Below are 24,473 nucleotides of genomic sequence, written 5' to 3' on the forward strand. Positions count from 1 at the left end.
ATCATAACCCCTCTTAGAACAAACTCTATCTTTCTTATAGAGTTTAAAAGCAGGCACTTCTAATGCTGCTGACGGGGAGTTTACATGAAGCCATGTCTCGGATAAACAAAGAAACTCTAAATTAGAGTTCAGTAAAATATGATGAATTTGATCACTTTTTGATATAATACTTTGTGTTCAAATGATCACCTAAGAGACCCTTTGGCTTAACTTTAGGATCCCAAATTGTTCTTGATTGATTTCCAGTCCGAAAGATCCCCCATGATGCCAGGCTCTGAGCTCTCTGGAGTGGCGGCTTGACTTCCCTGTCGAGTTGAAGTTGGATTTCGGGCTTCGGGTCACGTCACGAGCTCAAGACCTCCACCAAGGACAGCAAGTATGTTATTTCCTATCCAAAACAAAGATTATATGAACATGTCAACTCATAAATGTCTTACAGCAGAATTGAATTCTGTTTGCATCACAGATTCTGTTATTTTTCTGTTTATTATCATAAAGCTGCTTCAAAACAATCTGTATTGTATAAAACACTATATAAATGAAGGTGACTAGACTATGACAACAACATTAAAATGAACTCTGTTCAATACACAAATTTGAAAATAGATAAATGATAATAACAAATGATTATAATCCTACTCTGTCCATCTGTTACACTTCCTCACACCTGAAATCACTGATCGAGTGAATCTCCTGAACTTCTCCAATCTACAAGAAGATCATTTCTAATCCATTCATGTTGTAACATCTGCTCTAACGTCGGTCGTTTAGTTGGATCCTTTGTTAGGCACTGGCTAATCAGATCACTGCATTCTGTACCAATATTAATAAGAAGAGAGCTGGTTAGTCATGACCATGTGACATCTAAACATGATTCATTTAAGGTAAAATGTTCGTTATCTTTACTTTAAAGGTGAAGTATGCAGTTTCTGTGACAAAAAGAGCATATTTTCAAAAGACTTTGCGTGCTTCACGCCTTTTTCCAACTCAAACATCACAAATGCAACTGGTTTAAAAAAAATCTCACATAGAGTACTTCACCTTTAACTGTCTCTGTACAGAGCCTTTGCTTTATGTGTGCGTTTAACAAAGATATCAACATTATTCACCTTTGGATAAGTTGGCGTTCCTAAATGTAACTTTGGCTTGTGTGATTTCCATTCTATTGCCAAAAGGAGAACATGCGTTCACCATCTCATATAACAACACTCCTAGAGCCCAGACGTTTGTTGGGACGGCGTGGAACCTCGTATCTGTGAAGACTTCAGGTGGGCAGTAAGTCATTAATCCTGTAAGAAAGACATTCGCGCATTGTTGAGCTTTCTTATTTAAAGTGTCAAATAATCAGTAAGTCACACATTCAGGTTTCCACACTGCCAAAATGCTCACCAAGGTATATTCTGCTCTCGTAGCCGTCACTACTAAGTAGCTGACCGCAGCCAAAGTCTATCAGCTTGAGCTCTAACGTGTTTTTCTTCATCAGGAAGTTTTCCGCATGAATGTCATTATGAAAAACGCCATGTTCGATGCAGTGTTGTACTGCCAGCACAGCCCGTCTCATGATGACCCGTGCCGTTGGTTCATCCAGTTCAGGGTTACGGATGATGAAGTCCAGCAAGCTCTCGCAGGGTTCGGGGTACTCCATGACGAGAGTGAACTTTCGAGGGTGTTCAAACCACTCGTAGAGCTGTATGACGTAGGGGCTTCTGGGTTCTTGCCTCATCATTAGAAGCAGCGCCACTTCTGTTACGAGAGGTTCGGGATGCCCAGGCTAGTGAAAAGTAGCAGACAGAAGATTAGCTGGGTACAAAGCTCATTTTTGAATGTACTTTTCTTTGATCTTTGTAGATACAGAGCCTTTTCAGCTCAAAGTTATTTGTTGCTTCTAGGCTTATTTGTCGATAACATTAACAGCTAATGCTTCCTACAGGTGTATTGACTACAGTAATCAGCACTTAAACAACTAAATACACATTCAGGTTTTAAACAACTTACAATATCAAGATAACGATTGTTGTCAATCTTGCTGATCTGCTTGATGGCAACCTGCAAAAAAAACAAAAAAAATGTTTCAATAACAGTATTCAGGCACCTGACCTTGCACTAGGTATTAAACCATCTGTAAATTGGTTTAAACATGTATTTGTTTCAAAATGTTTGTACAGTTGGGTAATATTTACCTTTTTGCCATCAAATTTCCGTGTTCCCTCGTACACCCTGCCAAATCCTCCGGATCCAATCATCTTTCCTACGTTGAAGAAAGACGCAAAGGACTCTGAAAAACAGAAACAATATGATAAATATATGAGCTTGCTGGATCCTTTGAATTAATAATAAAAGGTTACACTTTATTTTAAGGTGAAGTACTTACATTGTACTTACTCAGATAAGAACTGGGTAATATTGATTAACTACATGTACTTACTATAGAGTTACGGTTGGTTACTTGTAATTATTTATAATTTACTGTTATCCCTATAGTAAGTACAGTAGATGTACTAACGTGTAACTACGTCACCTTACAATAAAGTGTTACTGGTAGCACTTCATCTTACAGTCCTGTTTCCCATGTGCATACTATGTACTTATTACAGTTATTACAATAACTGGGTAATAACTAGGTACTAACCCTGAACCTTCACCTAAACCTAGGGAGAATAATATTATTATTCTCAGAAAACAAGCCTTAAGATATTTTTAGTGGAAAACAAGACGACAATACTGTTTAAAATAATGTTCAAGAAATAATGACTGTGTATTTACCATTATTTGGCTTGACGGCTGAGTGATCTGGATCAGGCTCTGGGTCCAGATCTGGTGGAGGGACGAAAGGCTCCACAACATCCACAGCACTACTGTGGCAACAGCAGCCGAAATGATGTTTCATAGCCTTCCACACGCTCACGAGGAAAGTACAAATTCCTCGCCTCTTCCTACATTCTGTAGGTTTTTTTGAAAAGAAGAAAAACAATTGAAAAGACAACTATTAGAAACATCTCTGACCTCAAACTAAACAATGACACACTTACACATTTTACTGTTCCATTCTTATTTGTAATGTTACAAAATCAAGTAAAGCAAATATTATACGAAGGCCGTGCTTCTGCTTAATGCCTGCATAAATGTCCCAAAGTCTTATTTCACAATAATACGTATTAACGTCCAGTTTTTTTTCAATGTTTCAAAAATGTTTTTTTCTTGGTTATACAGATGATAAGGGAACAGTCTGTTTTATAATTTTGCAAACATTATGGGAACGTTTCTTTTGAATGTTCTGAAAAATATGTTTTTTGAAAAACAAACGTCCAACTAAAATATTTTGGAAAAACTTTCGGTAAGAAAATTTCAGCTAAATTATGCTGAGCAACGGTAAATATGACTAGACCATAACCTGTTAAAAACTTGAAGCAGTCTTATGCACAAAATAGCAAAATCTCTATCAGAACACTTTACACCCCTCAGCCTTATTTCAATCTCACCTGTTGAGCTCTTGTTCGCAGGAGACACCTCCACGGCACCCTGAGCTGTTAGGCCATTGGAAGTCACTGTTGGCTCCACAGGAACTTGACCTGGCAGCGGAGAACACATCATCTCTTGGAGGCTGTCGGACCTTGACAACCTCCAGTCGCCACAACTGTCCTGTTCACCTGGGCCGTCCGATCCGTCGCCACTCCACCTCCACTCAACGATGTACGTCCCTCTGCTGCTGAGACTCAACTCTCCACATGACCGCCTGGACGCACATCCATCATCTGGGCTCTGCTGGCTGCCGTTCTGCCTCTTCCTCGTCCTGTGATCCTGACCTGTGAACACAGAACCAGAAAACTCAGAAGACAGAGGAGCTAAATCATGAGAACTGAGACTCCAAACCTCCAGACCAGCCGTCTGAGTGGAAGCAGCTCTCCTGGATCTGGAGCGGCCTGAGGCTGGAATATTTCAGACATCACATAGTTAGTTATGTTTTAATAATAATCAATGATCAATGTCAGTGGTCAATTACAAATTGTTACAATAGTTACTCAAATTGAAAGGTTTATTGCACATGCAAGGAATCAAATACATGTGATCACTTAGTTAGCTGGGAAAATTGTTGGATCAAATGGTTATCATAACATACCATAAACAAATGAAAAACTAGAACAATCACCTCCTCTTTCACCCATGTGAGCCATCAACGTCCTCCTCCAACCTGCAATAGAAACAATACAAAATACAACACACAAAAAGAATACAATACAACCCTCCTCAGAAATACTACCAAAAGAAATAAAATAATAAATAAAACAAAAATAATAAAAATTAAATACAAAATTAAATTAAACTACAAACTCCTAGTTTAACTCCCAGATAATAACAATTAACAGTTAGATAAAAGCTTCCTCAGAAATAATATGAAAATGAAAAGAAAAAAGGAAAGGATATATCCTCCGATCTACTCCTTGTAGAATATAACAAGTTTTCTCTCAGGAATCCTCCAAATAGCTTCAAAATCACAAGATCTGCGCAGGAAATACTCGGCAAAAATCTCTGAATTCGCCTCGTCTCTCAAACAACAGATAGCGATGTTTGAGTGTACAAACCAAAAAATCATATCACGCGTCTCTATAGCAACTAAAATTCGAATCATCATCGCACCAGACCTGAAGTTGGCATCGATTGATCTACTTATATACTTGCAAAACACCCCGATGTACATGCGAAAATGTCATCAAAACTAATAAAACTGTCTGGACATAAATACAAAAGATGAAGTGCATGCTGATGATGACTAGTGACTTTTTATGTCCGCGCTTCTGAAAGGCTTGTGTGTGTGAGAGTCGTGTGCGGCCTAGAGATTGTGCTTTCCGCATCCCGTGAGACTGCCTTTATGTCGAAGTAGTATTAATAATGTGGAAGATTGTTTCAGCCACAAAATACAATACAATTAAAACAGGCATCCTTGTCTGTCAATCATACCTTACGAAAAATAATTTTAGTCAAGTGTTCTATTAGTATACTTCTTTTAAACTAAAAATAAGAAAGTATACTTTCAGTCTAGATTTTATATACTTCTCAGAAATATACATAAAATTACACTTAAGTGTACTTGACTTATACCGAGAGAAAAGTCCAATTAAATTAAATTAAATTAAATTATTTGGCCTGTACTTGTACTTTTGATCGAGATATACTTAAAGTATAATTAAGTATTCAAAGTATACTTGGCTTGTAGTTGTGTTAACTCTTTTGATCGAGTAGCCTATTAAATATACTTTTTTACATAGTTTTTCATATACAGACTTATGAAACTCACATTGTTTGAAAATATTGATTAGCGTAACGATTCTTCACAATTGCCCTCCCAAAACTGTAAAAATAGTGGTAGACCTATATGACTTTAGAGTAAATTTGGAGTAAATAATGATGATAGAATTTGTTTTTGAGTAACTCTTCCAATAAGCTTCAAGATTGACCTAAATCTTTCTAATAATACAATAATAGCTTCTTTCACCTAAATAACCAGTGATGATGTCATGCACCAAAAATTGTTGTATTATTATTTTTCAACAGGCTCTAGTCTCATTTATTGTAGGGTTATGTTTTAAACGGTCTACAGTGCATTGAAGTTTGCAGCAAGTAGATTGAGATTTTATTTCAGGAAACAAAAATAGGTCTTTGCCTTTCACTTAAAAACAACAACAACAACCGTATACGAGTTTGGAACAACATGAGGCTTAGTAAATAATGATGATAGATTTTTTTTTTTTAGATTTTGTTTTTGGGTAACTAAACCTTCAATTTTAAAGATTTGAAAACTGAATCTTTAAAATAATACAAGAAATTAAATGAAAACAGAAGCTGACATTTTTTTAGATATATATAAACAACCATGGAGATGGTTTTCATGCACCTAATTTTTCTATTCTTTGAAAGCATTTCTTTAAAGGGATCATGTCATAATAATTTTTTATAATACCGCTAAGATCCACTTAAAATGTTTGTCAAGATTGTTTTTTAGCTGAATGATGACATCACTGTTTTGTGCAAAGCTGCTTTACAACTGATTTGAACTCATTACATAATTGATGAACTTTACAAAATTACTGAATCAACTATGAACTGACTGCAGCTGAATAATGACACAACTGTCTTAGAGCTGAATCTTAGAGAACTGAATTGTGTTTGCATCATTGAACATTATCTTCCAGTTTATATGTAAAGCTGCTTTGAAACAATCTTGTATAAAGTGCTATATAAATAAAGATGATTGTCTTCACTTTTAAAAACAAATTTTGCTTTTATTTTATTGTATTTCTGTACGTTTTTATATTAACAAGACATAGCTGCTTTATACAAAGTAAGAGACCAATGACATACTGTATATATATACCTGTATATATATATATATATATATATATATATATATATATATATATATATATACACACACACATAAGTACAATTAAAGGGGAGAAAAAAACAGCAAAATATATAGATGTTTATATATAGAAGTGTAAAATCATACTACTAAGCAAAAATTGCTTTTAAAACAAAGCAAATATGGCTGTGCTGACGTCTTGCAGTCTCTCATGTTTACTTTATTTCACTTGTTTACAGGGGCAGTGCACATTAATAAACATAGATGCAGAATTAGCCAAAAATACCATTTTCATCTGTAGACCCTTGACAGAATGTAAAAAGTCACCCTAAAAACAAAGCATCTTACATTAATAATACAAAACAACAAAACAATCACATTATCAAATTACAAAATACAAGTACACGATTCCACGCGGAAATCATGCAAAAATACACTAACAGAAAATTTTGTCAAAACATATTGTGCTACATAAGAGGTAAAAAAAAAAAGTAGTGACAGGAAAAAGCAAATAACTCAGAACCATCATTACAAAGATGCTAAAATCAGAATATTAAGATACTAATGTTGACAGTGCTGACTAGTAAGTAACCATTTTTTTAGATGAATCTTAAAAGAACCAAATGTATATCCAGTCTTCTAATTATTGATGGGATGGAGTTCCATATTCCCTTGTGGCTTTGACTGAAAATACAGACTGACTAAATTGACTTTTTCTGAGAGGAATAATACAGTCCCTCTTTCTCCAGCCCTTGTGGACCGATGTGCAGTTGTTCTTACATTAACATACAGTTTTAACAGCAACGACAGGCTATGTATAATCTTAAACATAAGACAAACATCTACATCAGATTATCCCAATTTATCAAATTGTACTTTTTTAGCATTAAACAATGATGAAAAAAAACTCTTTTTAATAAATAAAAAAATTGTGATTGTTTATACAGAGAGTCCAGTGTTTTTAGAGTAGTTGTACTCGCTTGTGACCGGATTGTTAAGACAAAAAGTGATATGAGAGATACTAATGAAATACATACAACATAGCGGCCTCTGTTGACATATATCTAAATTTTGACAGACAGAATTTGACCCAGTTACAGACCTTTTTAACCTGAGCCTTAAAAGAAAGTCTGGAATCAAGATCAATTCAGATACAACTTGTAGCCTTTCCCCTGAAACAACAACATCTGGCACTACACTTGAACTATTTGTTTTGGTAAAAAAAACAAAAACAAAAAACAAACACTGTTTTACAGATATTTAACTGTAAACCGCTTTGTTCTAGCCAAAATGTCACATTGACTAGGGATTGTGTAAGTTCATTTGCGACTTGTGACACACTGCTTCCGTGTATATAAATAACGGTGCCTTCCGCATTCATTCGGTGTCGGGACAAACGGATGGAAGATCATTGATAACGTAAATAGCAATGGACCCAGAATAGACCCATAGGGAACACCTGTGGATATACATTAGGGAGCTGATTTATAATTCTGAACTCGGACATTCTGTGTGTGACCGGACAAATATGATTTGAATATGATAAGTCTCTGGAGAAAAATACTAATAATTTAGAAATAAGACTTCTGTGGTTTACAGTGTCAAAAGCCTTCGTGAGGTCAAGAAACACCGCCCGAAAACCCCACCTTTGTCTAAGAGAGACTTCACTTTTTCAGTGGAATAACAATTTGCCACCTAGTTGAAGTTTACTCTGAAGCCAAATTGCATTGGATGAACTAATAAAAATGAACTAGTATTTAGATAATCGGTGATTTGCAGCACCATTCATTTCTCTGCAACCTTTGAGACTATTGGTAAAATACTAATAGGTCTGTAATTACTAACAGCATGAGAATCTGCACTTTTAGATATAGGCGCTACAGCAGATGATGACTTCCAAGCACACGGGAACGTCCCATGAGAAAGTGAAAAGTTGATCATTTTGGTGATGGTTTTAACTAGTGACTCATTGAGCTCTTTAAGCATTACTACATCAATACCAAATATATCCTTTTCTCTGGATGGTTTATGAGATGTAAATGGTCTAAAAATGTCCAATTCATTGACTGCTTTTAAAGGCTTGTTCCACTGTATTAGCTAGACAAACTTTTGTATAACTAATGTATAAAAATGAATGTAAAAAAAGTTTCAAATTTCATAACTACTGTTTGAAGAGTCAGGACAATAAATTACAATTAATACAAAGATTCAGAGTCTGAATTTCAAACCAATACATTCCAAATCCAAACAATTTGACCAAGCGATTTCATTAGACTGGAAACCAGTTTTCTCATAGATCATAACTTGTTTGATCATAACTCCTCTTAGAACAAACTCTATCTTTCTTATAGAGTTTAAAAGCAGGCACTTCTAATGCTGCTGACGGGGAGTTTACATGAAGCCATGTCTCGGATAAACAAAGAAACTCTAAATTAGAGTTCAGTAAAATATGATGAATTTGATCACTTTTTGATATAATACTTTGTGTTCAAATGATCACATAAGAGACCCTTTGGCTTAACTTTAGGATCCCAAATTGTTCTTGATTGATTTCCAGTCCGAAAGATCCCCCATGATGCCAGGCTCTGAGCTCTCTGGAGTGGCGGCTTGACTTCCCTGTCGAGTTGAAGTTGGATTTCCGGCTTCGGGTCACGTCACGAGCTCAAGACCTCCACCAAGGACAGCAAGTATGTTATTTCCTATCCAAAACAAAGATTATATGAACATGTCAACTCATAAATGTCTTACAGCAGAATTGAATTCTGTTTGCATCACAGATTCTGTTATTGTTCTGTTTATTATCATAAAGCTGCTTCAAAACAATCTGTATTGTATAAAACACTATATAAATGAAGGTGACTAGACTATGACAACAACATTAAAATGAACTCTGTTCAATACACAAATTTGAAAATAGATAAATGATAATAACAAATGATTATAATCCTACTCTGTCCATCTGTTACACTTCCTCACACCTGAAATCACTGATCGAGTGAATCTCCTGAACTTCTCCAATCTACAAGAAGATCATTTCTAATCCATTCATGTTGTAACATCTGCTCTAACGTCGGCCGTTTAGTTGGATCCTTTGTTAGGCACTGGCTAATCAGATCACTGCATTCTGTACCAATATTAATAAGAAGAGAGCTGGTTAGTCATGACCATGTGACATCTAAACATGATTCATTTAAGGTAAAATGTTCATTATCTTTACTTTAAAGGTGAAGTATGCAGTTTCTGTGACAAAAAGAGCATATTTTCAAAAGACTTTGCGTGCTTCACGTCTTTTTCCAACTCAAACATCACAAATGCAACTGGTTAAAAAAAAATCTCACATAGAGTACTTCACCTTTAACTGTCTCTGTACAGAGCCTTTGCTTTATGTGTGCGTTTAACAAAGATATCAATATTATTCACCTTTGGATAAGTTGGCGTTCCTAAATGTAACTTTGGCTTGTGTGATTTCCATTCTATTGGCAAAAGGAGAACATGCGTTCACCATCTCATATAACAACACTCCTAGAGCCCAGACGTTTGTTGGGACGGCGTGGAACCTCGTATCTGTGAAGACTTCAGGTGGGCAGTAAGTCATTAATCCTGTAAGAAAGACATTCGCGCATTGTTGAGCTTTCTTATTTAAAGTGTCAAATAATCAGTAAGTCACACATTCAGGTTTCCACACTGCCAAAATGCTCACCAAGGTATATTCTGCTCTCGTAGCCGTCACTACTAAGTAGCTGACCGCAGCCAAAGTCTATCAGCTTGAGCTCTAACGTGTTTTTCTTCATCAGGAAGTTTTCCGCATGAATGTCATTATGAAAAACGCCATGTTCGATGCAGTGTTGTACTGCCAGCACAGCCCGTCTCATGATGACCCGTGCCGTTGGTTCATCCAGTTCCGGGTTACGGATGATGAAGTCCAGCAAGCTCTCGCAGGGTTCGGGGTACTCCATGACGAGAGTGAACTTTCGAGGGTGTTCAAACCACTCGTAGAGCTGTATGACGTAGGGGCTTCTGGGTTCTTGCCTCATCATTAGAAGCAGCGCCACTTCTGTTACGAGAGGTTCGGGATGCCCAGGCTAGTGAAAAGTAGCAGACAGAAGATTAGCTGGGTACAAATCTCATTTTTGAATGTACTTTTCTTTGATCTTTGTAGATACAGAGACTTTTCAGCTCAAAGTTATTTGTTGCTTCTAGGCTTATTTGTCGATAACATTAACAGCTAATGCTTCCTACAGGTGTATTGACTACAGTAATCAGCACTTAAACAACTAAATACACATTCAGGTTTTAAACAACTTACAATATCAAGATAACGATTGTTGTCAATCTTGCAGATCTGCTTGATGGCAACCTGCAAAAAAAAAAAAGAAATGTTTCAATAACAGTAACAGTATTCAGGCACCTGACCTTGCACTAGGTATTAAACCATCTGTAAATTGTTTTAAATATGCATTTGTTTCAAAATGTTTGTACAGTTGGGTAATATTTACCTTTTTGCCATCAAATTTCCGTGTTCCCTCGTACACCCTGCCAAATCCTCCGGATCCAATCATCTTTCCTACGTTGAAGAAAGACGCAAAGGACTCTGAAAAACAGAAACAATATGATAAATATATGAGCTTGCTGGATCCTTTGAATTAATAATAAAAGGTTACACTTTATTTTAAGGTGAAGTACTTACATTGTACTTACTCAGATAAGAACTGGGTAATATTAATTAACTACATGTACTTACTATAGAGTTACGGTTGGTTACTTGTAATTATTTATAATTTACTGTTATCCCTATAGTAAGTACAGTAGATGTACTAACGTGTAACTACGTCACCTCACAATAAAGTCTTACCGGTAGCACTTTATCTTACAGTCCTGTTTCCCATGTGCATACTATGTACTTATTACAGTTATTACAATAACTGGGTAATAACTAGGTACTAACCCTGAACCTTCACCTAAACCTAGGGAGAATAATATTATTATTCTCAGAAAACAAGCCTTAAGATATTTTTAGTGGAAAACAAGACGACAATACTGTTTAAAATAATGTTCAAGAAATAATGACTGTGTATTTACCATTATTTGGCTTGACGGCTGAGTGATCTGGATCAGGCTCTGGGTCCAGATCTGGTGGAGGGACGAAAGGCTCCACAACATCCACAGCACTACTGTGGCAACAGCAGCCGAAATGATGTTTCATAGCCTTCCACACGCTCACGAGGAAAGTACAAATTCCTCTCCTCTTCCTACATTCTGTAGGTTTTTTTGAAAAGAAGAAAAACAATTGAAAAGACAACTATTAGAAACATCTCTGACCTCAAACTAAACAATGACACACTTACACATTTTACTGTTCCATTCTTATTTGTAATGTTACAAAATCAAGTAAAGCAAATATTATACGAAGGCCGTGCTTCTGCTTAATGCCTGCATAAATGTCCCAAAGTCTTATTTCACAATAATGCGTATTAACGTCCAGTTTATTTCAATGTTTCAAAAATGTTTTTTTCTTGGTTATACAGATGTTAAGGGAACAGTCTGTTTTATAATTTTGCAAACATTATGGGAACGTTACTTTTGAATGTTCTGAAAAATATGTTTTTTGAAAAACAAACGTCCAACTAAAATATTTTGGAAAAACTTTCGGTAAGAAAATTTCAGCTAAATTATGCTGAGCAACGGTAAATATGACTAGACCATAACCTGTTAAAAACTTGAAGCAGTCTTATGCACAAAATAGCAAAATCTCTATCAGAACACTTTACACCCCTCAGCCTTATTTCAATCTCACCTGTTGAGCTCTTGTTCGCAGGAGACACCTCCACGGCACCCTGAGCTGTTAGGCCATTGGAAGTCACTGTTGGCTCCACAGGAACTTGACCTGGCAGCGGAGAACACATCATCTCTTGGAGGCTGTCGGACCTTGACAACCTCCAGTCGCCACAACTGTCCTGTTCACCTGGGCCGTCCGATCCGTGGCCACTCCACCTCCACTCAACGATGTACGTCCCTCTGCTGCTGAGACTCAACTCTCCACATGACCGCCTGGACGCACATCCATCATCTGGGCTCTGCTGGCTGCCGTTCTGCCTCTTCCTCGTCCTGTGATCCTGACCTGTGAACACAGAACCAGAAAACTCAGAAGACAGAGGAGCTAAATCATCAGAACTGAGACTCCAAACCTCCAGACCAGCCGTCTGAGTGGAAGCAGCTCTCCTGGATCTGGAGCGGCCTGAGGCTGGAATATTTCAGACATCACATAGTTAGTTATGTTTTAATAATAATCAATGATCAATGTCAGTGGTCAATTACAAATTGTTACAATAGTTACTCAAATTGAAAGGTTTATTGCACATTCAAGGAATCAAATACATGTGATCACTTAGTTAGCTGGGAAAATTGGCGGATCAAATGGTTATCATAACATACCATAAACAAATGAAAAACTAGAACAATCACCTCCTTTTTCACCCATGTGAGCCATCAACGTCCTCCTCCAACCTGCAATAGAAACAATACAAAATACAACACACAAAAAATAATACAAACCCTCCTCAGAAATACTACCAAAAGAAATAAAATAAATAAAATAATAAACAAATAAATAAAACAAAAATAATAAAATTAAATACAAAATTAAATTAAATACAAACTCCTAGTTTAACTCCCAGATAATAACAATTAACAGTTAGATAAAAGCTTCCTCAGAAATAATATGAAAATGAAAAGAAAAAAGGAAAGGATATATCCTCCGATCTACTCCTTGTAGAATATAATAAGTTTTCTCTCAGGAATCCTCCAAATAGCTTCAAAATCACAATCTGCGCAGGAAATACTCGGCAAAAATCTCTGAATTCGCCTCGTCTCTCAAACAACAGATAGCGATGTTTGAGTGTACAAACAAAAAAATCATATCACGCGTCTCTATAGCAACTAAAATTCGAATCATCATCGCACCAGACCTGAAGTCGGCATCGATTGATCTACTTATATACTTGCAAAACACCCCGATGTACATGCGAAAATGTCATCAAAACTAATAAAACTGTTGACATAAATACAAAAGATGAAGTGCATGCTGATGATGACTAGTGACTTTTTATGTTCGCGCTTCTGAAAGGCTTGTTGTGTGTGAGAGTCGTGTGCGGCCTAGAGATTGTTCTTTCCGCATCCCGTGAGACTGCCTTTATGTCGAAGTAGTATTAATAGTGTGGAAGATTGTTTCAGCCACAAAATACAATACAATTAAAACAGGCATCCTTGTCTGTCAATCATACCTTACGAAAAATTATTTTAGTCAAGTGTTCTATTAGTATACTTCTTTTAAACTAAAAATAAGAAAGTATACTTTCAGTCTAGATTTTATATACTTCTCAGAAATATACTTAAAATTACACTTAAGTGTACTTGACTTATACTGAGAGAAAAGTCCAAATAAATTAAATTATTTGGCCTGTACTTGTACTTTTGATCGATATATACTTAAAGTATAATTAAGTATTCAAAGTAAACTTGGCTTGTAGTTGTGTTAACTCTTTTGATCGAGTAGCCTATTAAATATACTTTTTTTTACATAGTTTTTCATATACAGACTTATGAAACTCATAGGAATTTACTTTAATTCTACTTTACCGTGTTATCACTGTTATACGGCAGGGGCGCTGTGATACATCTAGTACAGAATCTCCTGATCAAAACACAGGAGAAGAAGAAGCTGAAGCAAGTGATAGAAGATTACTCAAAAAAAAATAGAAGATTACTCACTCAAATGTAAAATAACGTGATCATCAAACATTAAACAGCGTGTAAGTCAAAACTGCTTAATGTTACCAAATGAAATGAAGCATAACCCATGAAGAGAAAACGACTGTGAAGCTTTGAGGGTGTTGGATCTCGATCTACTCCATCTGTGTTTCAATTTTATCATCGTTCTGAATCTGATCAAGGCGTAAGTTAGTCTTTGACAACAATGCGGTTTTTCACCTTTTTTTGTTTTAAATGTTGCCTTCCTTTATGAAACTTATCGACATTTAAGTGTTGATAAAAAGGGATGCATGAAGCTAATAAAATGTTTTTAAAATCTAAGTACAGTCAAAGGTATTTTTCAAGTATAAAAAAACATTTTGAACATAGAAGTATACGGTAAATGCAAAAATAATATATATAAATAGTAAACTAGTAAGTTTTCTTTAAGTGAACATAAAATTATACTTAAAGTATACTTGCAGTATAACTACTAAACTTCAGTGTGTACTTTCATAAACAAAAAATTTACTACCAGTACTTGTATTAAAATAGTAAACTACTACTTATAAGTTCACTTGTAGTACATATGCATTACAAATGAGATCTTGTACTTAAAGTTTACTATTACACTTATAGTACACTTAAATGTATACTTTTATATACTATAAGTGGACCAATTTAGTCCCAAGCAGTATTGAAATAGTACACTTACAAGTTTACTTCAGGTACACATTGATATTAGTATACTTACTACATAAAGTAAACTTAAAAATATATTTGAACATTACTCAAGTATACTTCATAAAATGAACTTGAAGTATACTTCTTTTTCGTAAGGGATTTCAGGGCAGTCATGTTCATATGCGAAACCGGAAGCCGAGAGCGCCATAGAAGTTATGAAATTATTATCCGTTAACCGTAAACATAACCAAATGTCCTAAAAGAAATAAGAATGCAAGACATCGGTAAAGCTTTTTCCTCGCTGGATGGAGCTGAGAGCGCTTGAAAACGGATGCAGAGCTCGCTTAGCTTGACAGGTCGGCTAAATATATAAACAACCATGGAGATGGTTTTCATGCACCTAATTTTTCTATTCTTTGAAAGCATTTCTTTGAAGTTCAAGTTCATTTTATTTATATAGCACATTTTATAGCACACACTGACTGACCAAAGTGCTTTACAGAACTACAAAATTAGAAGACACCAGCACCATGAGTAGTAGCACATCATAGAACAGTACAAAAAGGTTAAGAACAGCTTAAAACTGTAGACGTCCAAGCAGTCTCAGAGATTATCAGTAATAGAAAATAAAAACAGAAAAGACAGTAACAGGTTTAATACTAGTATCATACTCAAAGGAGAGAAATATAAAAATAGACAGAAAGGAATATATAAGTATATATATATCTACCCATACGCACACGTACACACACATACATATGTGCATATAAATACACACACACACACATACATACACACACATATATGTACACATATGCACATATATATACATGTACATGCACCTTATTTATAGGCCAAAGAGAACAAGTGCGTTTTTAAAATTGACTTAAAGGAATTCACAGTAGGGGCTATCCGAACGTCCAAGGGCAAATTGTTCCATAGCCGAGGCCCAACCACAGAAAAAGCTCGATTCCCTCTACGTTTAAGTCTGCATTGAGGGACTTGTAACAGATTTTTTTCACCTGATCTCATTCTTGACGGCGTGTAAGGTTGTAGCAGTTCAGTTAGATAGCTAGGTGCTTATTTGCATAGGGCTTTGTACACAAATAACAGGATTTTAAACTCGATTCTGAGATTAATGGGCAGCCAGTGAAGAGACCTCAGAATTGGGGTGATGTGGTCACTTTTCCGACTATTTGTGAGGAATCTTGCGGCGGCATTTTGCACCAGTTGAAGACGAGCAGTTTGCGTTTTCGAGATACCGCAGTAGAGTGAATTGTAGTAATCTACACGTGTGGTGATGAAAGCATGAACAGCCATCTCAAGGGTTTTGTGATTAAGAAAAGGTTTGACTTTTGACAACAGCCGCAGGTGATAAAAACTAGAGCTTATTACAGAAGAGATTTGCTTGTCAAAATTTAAAGACTCATCCAGACAAACGCCCAAGTTCCGCACACTTGCAGAACTAAATGCCGCTAGTCTGCCTAGATCAAAGGAAGCAGCCTGGGGATAACCAGTTGACCCGAAAACAATGATCTCTGTTTTGTTTTCATTTAAAAACAAAAAATTTTGGTCCAACCAAACTTTTACTTCATCCAGACAACCTAACAATGATGAAAGGGTAGAGGGATCATTTCTCTTGATTGGAACATACAATTGGGTGTCGTCTGCATAACAGTGAAAACATACCCCATGCCTTCTTAGAATGGTGCCCAGTGGTAAGATGTAGAGGGAAAAGAGAGAAGGCGCTAAAATAGAACCTTGAGGAAGGCCACAGGTTAGATGCGCAACAGAGGAAGAGCAATTTCCTAGCTTGACTCTGAAAGTACGACCCGAGAGATAAGATTGGAACCACTGGAGGACGACACCTTTTAGCCCCACATCATATTCTAGTTTGGATAACAGGATAGAGTGGTCGATAGTATCAAAAGCTGCCGACAGATCAAGAAGGACAAGAGCCACAGAGTCACCAGTGTCGGTGGAGCGATAGATGTCATTTAACACTCTCAGCAGAGCAGATTCAGTACTGTGAGCAGACTTAAAACCAGATTGAAATTTTTCAGAGATATCATTGCGTTTTAGAAAGAGCTGGAGTTGGTCAAGAACAACTTTTTCCAACACCTTAGTGACAAAAGGCAAAACAGAGATAGGACGGAAATTATTTAACACAGTAGTATCCAGTGAAGGCTTCTTGAGCAAAGGAGTGACAGTGGCCTCCTTGAGGGCAGCAGGGATAGAACCGGTAAGGAGGCATTTATTAACAAAGGATACCAATCCTGGCCCTACTGTATCGATAATCAATTTAAGAAACTTAGGAGAGATGATGTCTAGAGAGCAGTACGAAGGTTTTATCTTTGTGATAATTTCTTTGAGGAGATTCAGAGTGATTGGCTCGAAAGCATCCCAGGTAACAGGGTTCATCAACTGACTAATTGCAGAGCGGCTGGCATTGCATCTCAAGTTAGATATTTTGTCAGTAAAAAATCTCAAGAAACGTTCACATAGCTCATCCGAAACATCATTCCATACATTTACCGGAGGATTTAAAACCAAGTTTATAACAGAAAATAAAACCTTTGGTCTAGAGTGGTTAGCCATAATCATGTTAGAGAAGTGCGCAGCTTTTGCCGCCTTTACAGCATTTTGATAGGTTGACAGACTGTCTTTAAATAACTGAAGTGAAATATGTAGCTTGTCCTTCTTCCATTTGCGCTCAGCCTTTCTGCTAGCTTGTCTTATTCGCCGAATATCCACGTTGAGCCATGGTTCAGATTTCGGTTTAGGTTTGAAGGGCTTAAGCGGAGCAGTTTCATTTAAGGCATTTAACCAAGTGGAGTATAGCAGACCGAGATGTTGGTCAGCATCTAGTTCCAATAGTGGAGAGTTCAGCAGCAAGTGTGTGGAGGAATTCATAAAGTGCTCGTTAAAATTTAAGTCAAAAAGAGGAGAGTATGATCTAGATAGTCTTACATCTTCACTGGTGGTTTGAGCAATGCAAGGAAGAGATATAGAAAATAAAATTGGCTTATGATCCGAAAGCATAAAATCAGATATTACAACCTCACTAATCACCATGCCATATGAAAGCACGAGGTCCAATGTGTGACCCTTCATGCGAGTGGAATCATTTATCCACTGGACTAGGTTAAAAGATTCAAGGAGGCTTAGAAAATCCTTTGAGAGAGTATTAGATTGACAACAAACGTGGATATTAAAATCACCCACCAATAAAAAACGATCATAGGTTGTGGTGAGTCAATTTACCAATGAGTTCTGTAAATTGCTGAATGAAGTCCTTGAGTGAATGTGGCGGACGGTAAATCACCCCTAATAAAATAGGGCCATTCCAGTCTAAGTGAAGTAGTTGCGCTTCAAAGCTTGAAAAAGCACTGACAGGAACCGGCCGGCATCGCACAGAAAATGAGTCTTTAAAAATAGTCACGATCCCGCCCCTCGTCTGTTCGGACGGAGGGTGTTGAAAAACGAACAGTCATTAGGAACTAGTTCAGAAAAAGGGGTTAGGTCACCAACCGTAGTCCAGGATTCAGTGATGAACATGAAATCCAAACAGTGAGAGGAGAAGAAGTCGTTGAGCAGGAAGGTTTTATTGACCAAGGATCTGGTGTTGATCAGTGCCATTTTGGGAGGATGAATCACATCGGGGAAAGCTCCGCCTTTCTTCAAAGAACGTAGATTACCGGGATCCACACCGTTTTGCCGATGACAGCTGCCAACCCGAGGTAAGCCAACCAAATGGACAGGCGAAGATCGCAGGGGAGTGATAGATAGGAGCCACCGATGAGCCAGCGCTCGCGATCGCCGGGCAACGAAATCGCCGTCCGACATATGATTTGCATCGATCCAGAGTCTTTCAATAGCTTTCAATCTGATGGTGCGTCCACCCCGACTCCCGCGTTTCCTTCTGCGTTTCCTTTGTAAAATGATAGGCGGCCACTGTTGAATACATTCCAATGTATGCGTAGTGGTGTTTCTGTGTGATTGATTAAAAGCGTACATCCTGCTTATAAAAGTCCATAAAAGAGGTGCGAATGTTCAAGAGAGACTGTCGGTCATAGACCAGACGTGTGCAGCAATTAGAGGCCCAGATAGACATCCATAAAAATATCCAAAACAATAAGTACAAGAGAGACCGACGGCCAGCCGAACACACAGGCGCCATCTTGAATCCCTGTATCATTGAAGGGATCATGTCATAATACTTTTTTATAATACCGCTAAGATCCACTTAAAATGTTTGTCAAGATTGTTTTTTAGCTGAATGATGACATCACTGTTTTGTGCAAAGCTGCTTTACAGCTGATTTGAACTCATTACATAATTGATGAACTTTACAAAATTACTGAATCAACTATGAACTGACTGCAGCTGAATAATGACACAACTGTCTTTAGAGCTGAATCTTAGAGAACTGAATTGTGTTTGCATCATTGAACATTATCTTCCAGTTAATATGTAAAGCTGCTTTGAAACAATCTTGTATAAAGTGCTATATAAATAAAGATGATTGTCTTCACTTTTAAAAACAAATTTTGCTTTTATTTTATTGTATTTCTGTACGTTTTTATATTAACAAGACATAGCTGCGTTATACAAAGTAAGAGACCAATGACATACTGTATATATATACCTGTGTATATATATATATACACACACATAAGTACAAATAAAGGGGAGAAAAAAACAGCAAAATATATAGATGTTTATATATAGAAGTGTTAAATCATACTACTAAGCAAAAATTGCTTTTAAAACAAAGCAAATATGGCTGTGCTGACGTCTTGCAGTCTCTCATGTTTACTTTATTTCACTTGTTTACAGGGGCAGTGCACATTAATAAACATAGATGCAGAATTAGCCAAAAAGACCATTTTCATTTGTAGACCCTTGACAGAATGTAAAAAGTCACCCTAAAAACAAAGCATCTTACATTAATAATACAAAACAACAAAACAATCACATTATCAAATTACAAAATACAAGTACACGATTCCACGCGGAAATCATGCAAAAATACACTAACAGAAAATTTTGTCAAAACATATTGTGCTACATAAGAGGTAAAAAAAAAAGTAGTGACAGGAAAAAGCAAATAACTCAGAACCATTATTACAAAGATGCTAAAATCAGAATATTAAGATACTAATGTTGACAGTGCTGACTAGTAAGTAACCATTTTTTAGATGAATCTTAAAAGAACCAAATGTATATCCAGTCTTCTAATTATTGATGGGATGGAGTTCCATATTCCCTTGTGGCTTTGACTGAAAATACAGACTGACTAAATTGACTTTTTCTGAGAGGAATAATACAGTCCCCCTTTCTCCAGCCCTTGTGGACCGATGTGCAGTTGTTCTAACATTAACATACAGTTTTAACAGCAAGGACAGGCTATGTATAATCTTAAACATAAGACAAACATCTACATCAGATTATCCCAATTTAGCAAATTGTACTTTTTTAGTATTAAAAAATGATGAAAAAAAACTCTTTTTAATAAATAAAAAAATTTTGATTGTTTATACAGAGAGTCCAGTGTTTTTAGAGTAGTTGTACTCGCTTGTGACCGGATTGTTAAGACAAAAAGTGATATGAGAGATACTAATGAAATACATACAACATAGCGGCCTCTGTTGACATATATCTAAATTTTGACAGACAGAATTTGACCCAGTTACAGACCTTTTTAACCTGAGCCTTAAAAGAAAGTCTGGAATCAAGATCAATTCAGATACAACTTGTAGCCTTTCCCCTGAAACAACAACATCTGGCACTACACTTGAACTATTTGTTTTGGTTAAAACAAACAAAAAAAAAACACTGTTTTACAGATATTTAACCGTAAACCGCTTTGTTCTAGCCAAAATGTCACATTAACTAGGGATTGTGTAAGTTCATTTGCGATTTGTGACGCACTGCTTCCGTGTATATAAATAACGGTGCCTTCCGCATTCATTTGGTGTCGGGACAAACGGATGGAAGATCATTGATAACGTAAATAGCAATGGACCCAGAATAGACCCATAGGGAACACCTGTGGATATACATTAGGGAGCTGATTTATAATTCTGAACTCGGACATTCTGTGTGTGACCGGACAAATATGATTTGAATATGATAAGTCTCTGGAGAAAAATACTAATAATTTAGAAATAAGACTTCTGTGGTTTACAGTGTCAAAAGCCTTCGTGAGGTCAAGAAACACCGCCCGAAAACCCCACCTTTGTCTAAGAGAGACTTCACTTTTTCAGTGGAATAACAATTTGCCACCTAGTTGAAGTTTACTCTGAAGCCAAATTGCATTGGATGAACTAATAAAAATGAACTAGTATTTAGATAATCAGTGATTTGCAGCACCATTCATTTCTCTGCAACCTTTGAGACTATTGGTAAAATACTAATAGGTCTGTAATTACTAACAGCATGAGAATCTGCACTTTTAGATATAGGCACTACAGCAGATGATGACTTCCAAGCACACGGGAACGTCCCATGAGAAAGTGAAAAGTTGATCATTTTGGTGATGGTTTTAACTAGTGACTCATTGAGCTCTTTAAGCATTACTACATCAATACCAAATATATCCTTTGCTCTGGATGGTTTATGAGATGTAAATGGTCTTAAAATGTCCAATTCATTGACTGCTTTTAAAGGCTTGTTCCACTGTATTAGCTAGACAAACTTTTGTATAACTAATGTATAAAAATGAATGTAAAAAAAGTTTCAAATTTCATAACTACTGTTTGAAGAGTCAGGACGATAAATTACAATTAATACAAAGATTCAGAGTCTGAATTTCAAACCAATACATTCCAAATCCAAACAATTTGACCAAGCGATTTCATTAGACTGGAAACCAGTTTTCTCATAGATCATAACTTGTTTGATCATAACCCCTCTTAGAACAAACTCTATCTTTCTTATAGAGTTTAAAAGCAGGCACTTCTAATGCTGCTGACGGGGAGTTTACATGAAGCCATGTCTCGGATAAACAAAAAAATCTAAATTAGAGTTCAGTAAAATATGATGAATTTGATCACTTTTTGATATAATACTTTGTGTTCAAATGATCACCTAAGAGACCCTTTGGCTTAACTTTAGGATCCCAAATTGTTCTTGATTGATTTCCAGTCCGAAAGATCCCCCATGATGCCAGGCTCTGAGCTCTCTGGAGTGGCGGCTTGACTTCCCTGTCGAGTTGAAGTTGGATTTCGGGCTTCGGGTCACGTCACGAGCTCAAGACCTCCACCAAGGACAGCAAGTATGTTATTTCCTATCCAAAACAAAGATTATATGAACATGTCAACTCATAAATGTCTTACAGCAGAATTGAATTCTGTTTGCATCACAGATTCTGTTATTTTTCTGTTTATTATCATAAAGCTGCTTCAAAACAATCTGTATCGTATAAAACACTATATAAATGAAGGTGACTAGACTATGACAACAACATTAAAATGAACTCTGTTCAATACACAAATTTGAAAATAGATAAATGATAATAACAAATGATTATAATCCTACTCTGTCCATCTGTTACACTTCCTCACACCTGAAATCACTGATCGAGTGAATCTCCTGAACTTCTCCAATCTACAAGAAGATCATTTCTAATCCATTCATGTTGTAACATCTGCTCTAACGTCGGTCGTTTAGTTGGATCCTTTGTTAGGCACTGGCTAATCAGATCACTGCATTCTGTACCAATATTAATAAGAAGAGAGCTGGTTAGTCATGACCATGTGACATCTAAACATGATTCATTTAAGGTAAAATGTTCGTTATCTTTACTTTAAAGGTGAAGTATGCAGTTTCTGTGACAAAAAGAGCATATTTTCAAAAGACTTTGCGTGCTTCACGCCTTTTTCCAACTCAAACATCACAAATGCAACTGGTTAAAAAAAAATCTCACATAGAGTACTTCACCTTTAACTGTCTCTGTACAGAGCCTTTGCTTTATGTGTGCGTTTAACAAAGATATCAATATTATTCACCTTTGGATAAGTTGGCGTTCCTAAATGTAACTTTGGCTTGTGTGATTTCCATTCTATTGCCAAAAGGAGAACATGCGTTCACCATCTCATATAACAACAGTCCTAGAGCCCAGACGTTTGTTGGGACGGCGTGGAACCTCGTATCTGTGAAGACTTCCGGTGGGCAGTAAGTCATTAATCCTGTAAGAAAGACATTTGCGCATTGTTGAGCTTTCTTATTTAATGTGTCAAATAATCAGTAAGTCACACATTCAGGTTTCCACACTGCCAAAATGCTCACCAAGGTATATTCTGCTCTCGTAGCCGTCACTACTAAGTAGCTGACCGCAGCCAAAGTCTATCAGCTTGAGCTCTAACGTGTTTTTCTTCATCAGGAAGTTTTCCGCATGAATGTCATTATGAAAAACGCCATGTTCGATGCAGTGTTGTACTGCCAGCACAGCCCGTCTCATGATGACCCGTGCCGTTGGTTCATCCAGTTCAGGGTTACGGATGATGAAGTCCAGCAAGCTCTCGCAGGGTTCGGGGTACTCCATGACGAGAGTGAACTTTCGAGGGTGTTCAAACCACTCGTAGAGCTGTATGACGTAGGGGCTTCTGGGTTCTTGCCTCATCATTAGAAGCAGCGCCACTTCTGTTACGAGAGGTTCGGGATGCCCAGGCTAGAGAAAAGTAGCAGACAGAAGATTAGCTGGGTACAAATCTCATTTTTGAATGTACTTTTCTTTGATCTTTGTAGATACAGAGACTTTTCAGCTCAAAGTTATTTGTTGCTTCTAGGCTTATTTGTCGATAACATTAACAGCTAATGCTTCCTACAGGTGTATTGACTACAGTAATCAGCACTTAAACAACTAAATACACATTCAGGTTTTAAACAACTTACAATATCAAGATAACGATTGTTGTCAATCTTGCTGATCTGCTTGATGGCAACCTGCAAAAAAAAAAAAAAAAAAAAGGTTTCAATAACAGTAACAGTATTCAGGCACCTGACCTTGCACTAGGTATTAAACCATCTGTAAATTGGTTTAAACATGTATTTGTTTCAAAATGTTTGTACAGTTGGGTAATATTTACCTTTTTGCCATCAAATTTCCGTGTTCCCTCGTACACCCTGCCGAATCCTCCGGATCCAATCATCTTTCCTACGTTGAAGAAAGACGCAAAGGACTCTGAAAAACAGAAACAATATGATAAATATATGAGCTTGCTGGATCCTTTGAATTAATAATAAAAGGTTACACTTTATTTTAAGGTGAAGTACTTACATTGTACTTACTCAGATAAGAACTGGGTAATATTAATTAACTACATGTACTTACTATAGAGTTACGGTTGGTTACTTGTAATTATTTATAATTTACTGTTATCCCTATAGTAAGTACAGTAGATGTACTAACGTGTAACTACGTCACCTTACAATAAAGTGTTACCGGTAGCACTTTATCTTACAGTCCTGTTTCCCATGTGCATACTATGTACTTATTACAGTTATTACAATAACTGGGTAATAACTAGGTACTAACCCTGAACCTTCACCTAAACCTAGGGAGAATAATATTATTATTCTCAGAAAACAAGCCTTAAGATATTTTTAGTGGAAAACAAGACGACAATACTGTTTAAAATAATGTTCAAGAAATAATGACTGTGTATTTACCATTATTTGG

At 36.5% G+C, this 24,473-nt stretch overlaps 2 protein-coding genes and 1 long non-coding RNA gene across 3 annotated transcripts; all 3 read right to left on the minus strand.

The window, feature by feature from the left end:
- Positions 1–259: 259 nt before the first annotated feature.
- LOC143732862 (serine/threonine-protein kinase pim-2-like) lies at positions 260–2,917 on the minus strand. Its single transcript, XM_077224303.1, has 6 exons — positions 2,764–2,917; positions 2,181–2,275; positions 1,996–2,046; positions 1,390–1,771; positions 1,110–1,289; positions 260–388 (listed from the first exon to the last, which is right to left on the minus strand). The coding sequence occupies exons 1-6, from the start codon at positions 2,885–2,887 to the stop codon at positions 339–341; spliced, it is 882 nt and encodes a 293-aa protein (XP_077080418.1). The 5' UTR covers positions 2,888–2,917; the 3' UTR covers positions 260–338.
- Positions 2,918–9,007: 6,090 nt separating this feature from the next.
- On the minus strand, positions 9,008–10,691 carry LOC143732619 (serine/threonine-protein kinase pim-3-like). The gene is made up of 4 exons (XM_077223893.1): positions 10,665–10,691; positions 10,059–10,440; positions 9,779–9,958; positions 9,008–9,057 (listed from the first exon to the last, which is right to left on the minus strand). Exons 2-4 carry the CDS (start codon positions 10,393–10,395, stop codon positions 9,008–9,010), a joined length of 567 nt encoding a protein of 188 aa, XP_077080008.1. The 5' UTR covers positions 10,396–10,440; positions 10,665–10,691.
- A 12,269-nt stretch (positions 10,692–22,960) lies between these two features.
- Positions 22,961–23,932, minus strand: LOC143732176 (uncharacterized). Its single transcript, XR_013201061.1, has 3 exons — positions 23,687–23,932; positions 23,081–23,462; positions 22,961–22,980 (listed from the first exon to the last, which is right to left on the minus strand). It is a non-coding gene; the product is annotated as an uncharacterized LOC143732176 (long non-coding RNA).
- Positions 23,933–24,473: the final 541 nt, after the last annotated feature.

Source organism: Siphateles boraxobius, unplaced genomic scaffold (genome assembly GCF_051911475.1).
Source record: "Siphateles boraxobius isolate OS27281-9 unplaced genomic scaffold, OSU_SipBor_1 9, whole genome shotgun sequence".
NCBI classification, from domain to species: Eukaryota; Metazoa; Chordata; class Actinopteri; order Cypriniformes; family Leuciscidae; genus Siphateles; species Siphateles boraxobius.

Coding starts and splice junctions, on each gene's coding strand:
- LOC143732862 (XM_077224303.1), bottom strand. CDS start 2,887: ATGAAACATCATTTCGGCTGCTGTTGCCACAGTAGTGCTGTGGATGTT. Junction 2,276..2,763: donor AGCCGTCAAGCCAAATAATG/GTAAATACACAG, acceptor TCTGTTTTTCAG/AGTCCTTTGCGTCTTTCTTC. Junction 2,047..2,180: donor GGAAATTTGATGGCAAAAAG/GTAAATATTACC, acceptor TTTTTTTTGCAG/GTTGCCATCAAGCAGATCAG.
- LOC143732619 (XM_077223893.1), bottom strand. CDS start 10,395: ATGATGAGGCAAGAACCCAGAAGCCCCTACGTCATACAGCTCTACGAG. Junction 9,959..10,058: donor CGAGAGCAGAATATACCTTG/GTGAGCATTTTG, acceptor TCTTTCTTACAG/GATTAATGACTTACTGCCCA. Junction 9,058..9,778: donor GAACGCCAACTTATCCAAAG/GTGAATAATATT, acceptor TGTTTTGGATAG/GAAATAACATACTTGCTGTC.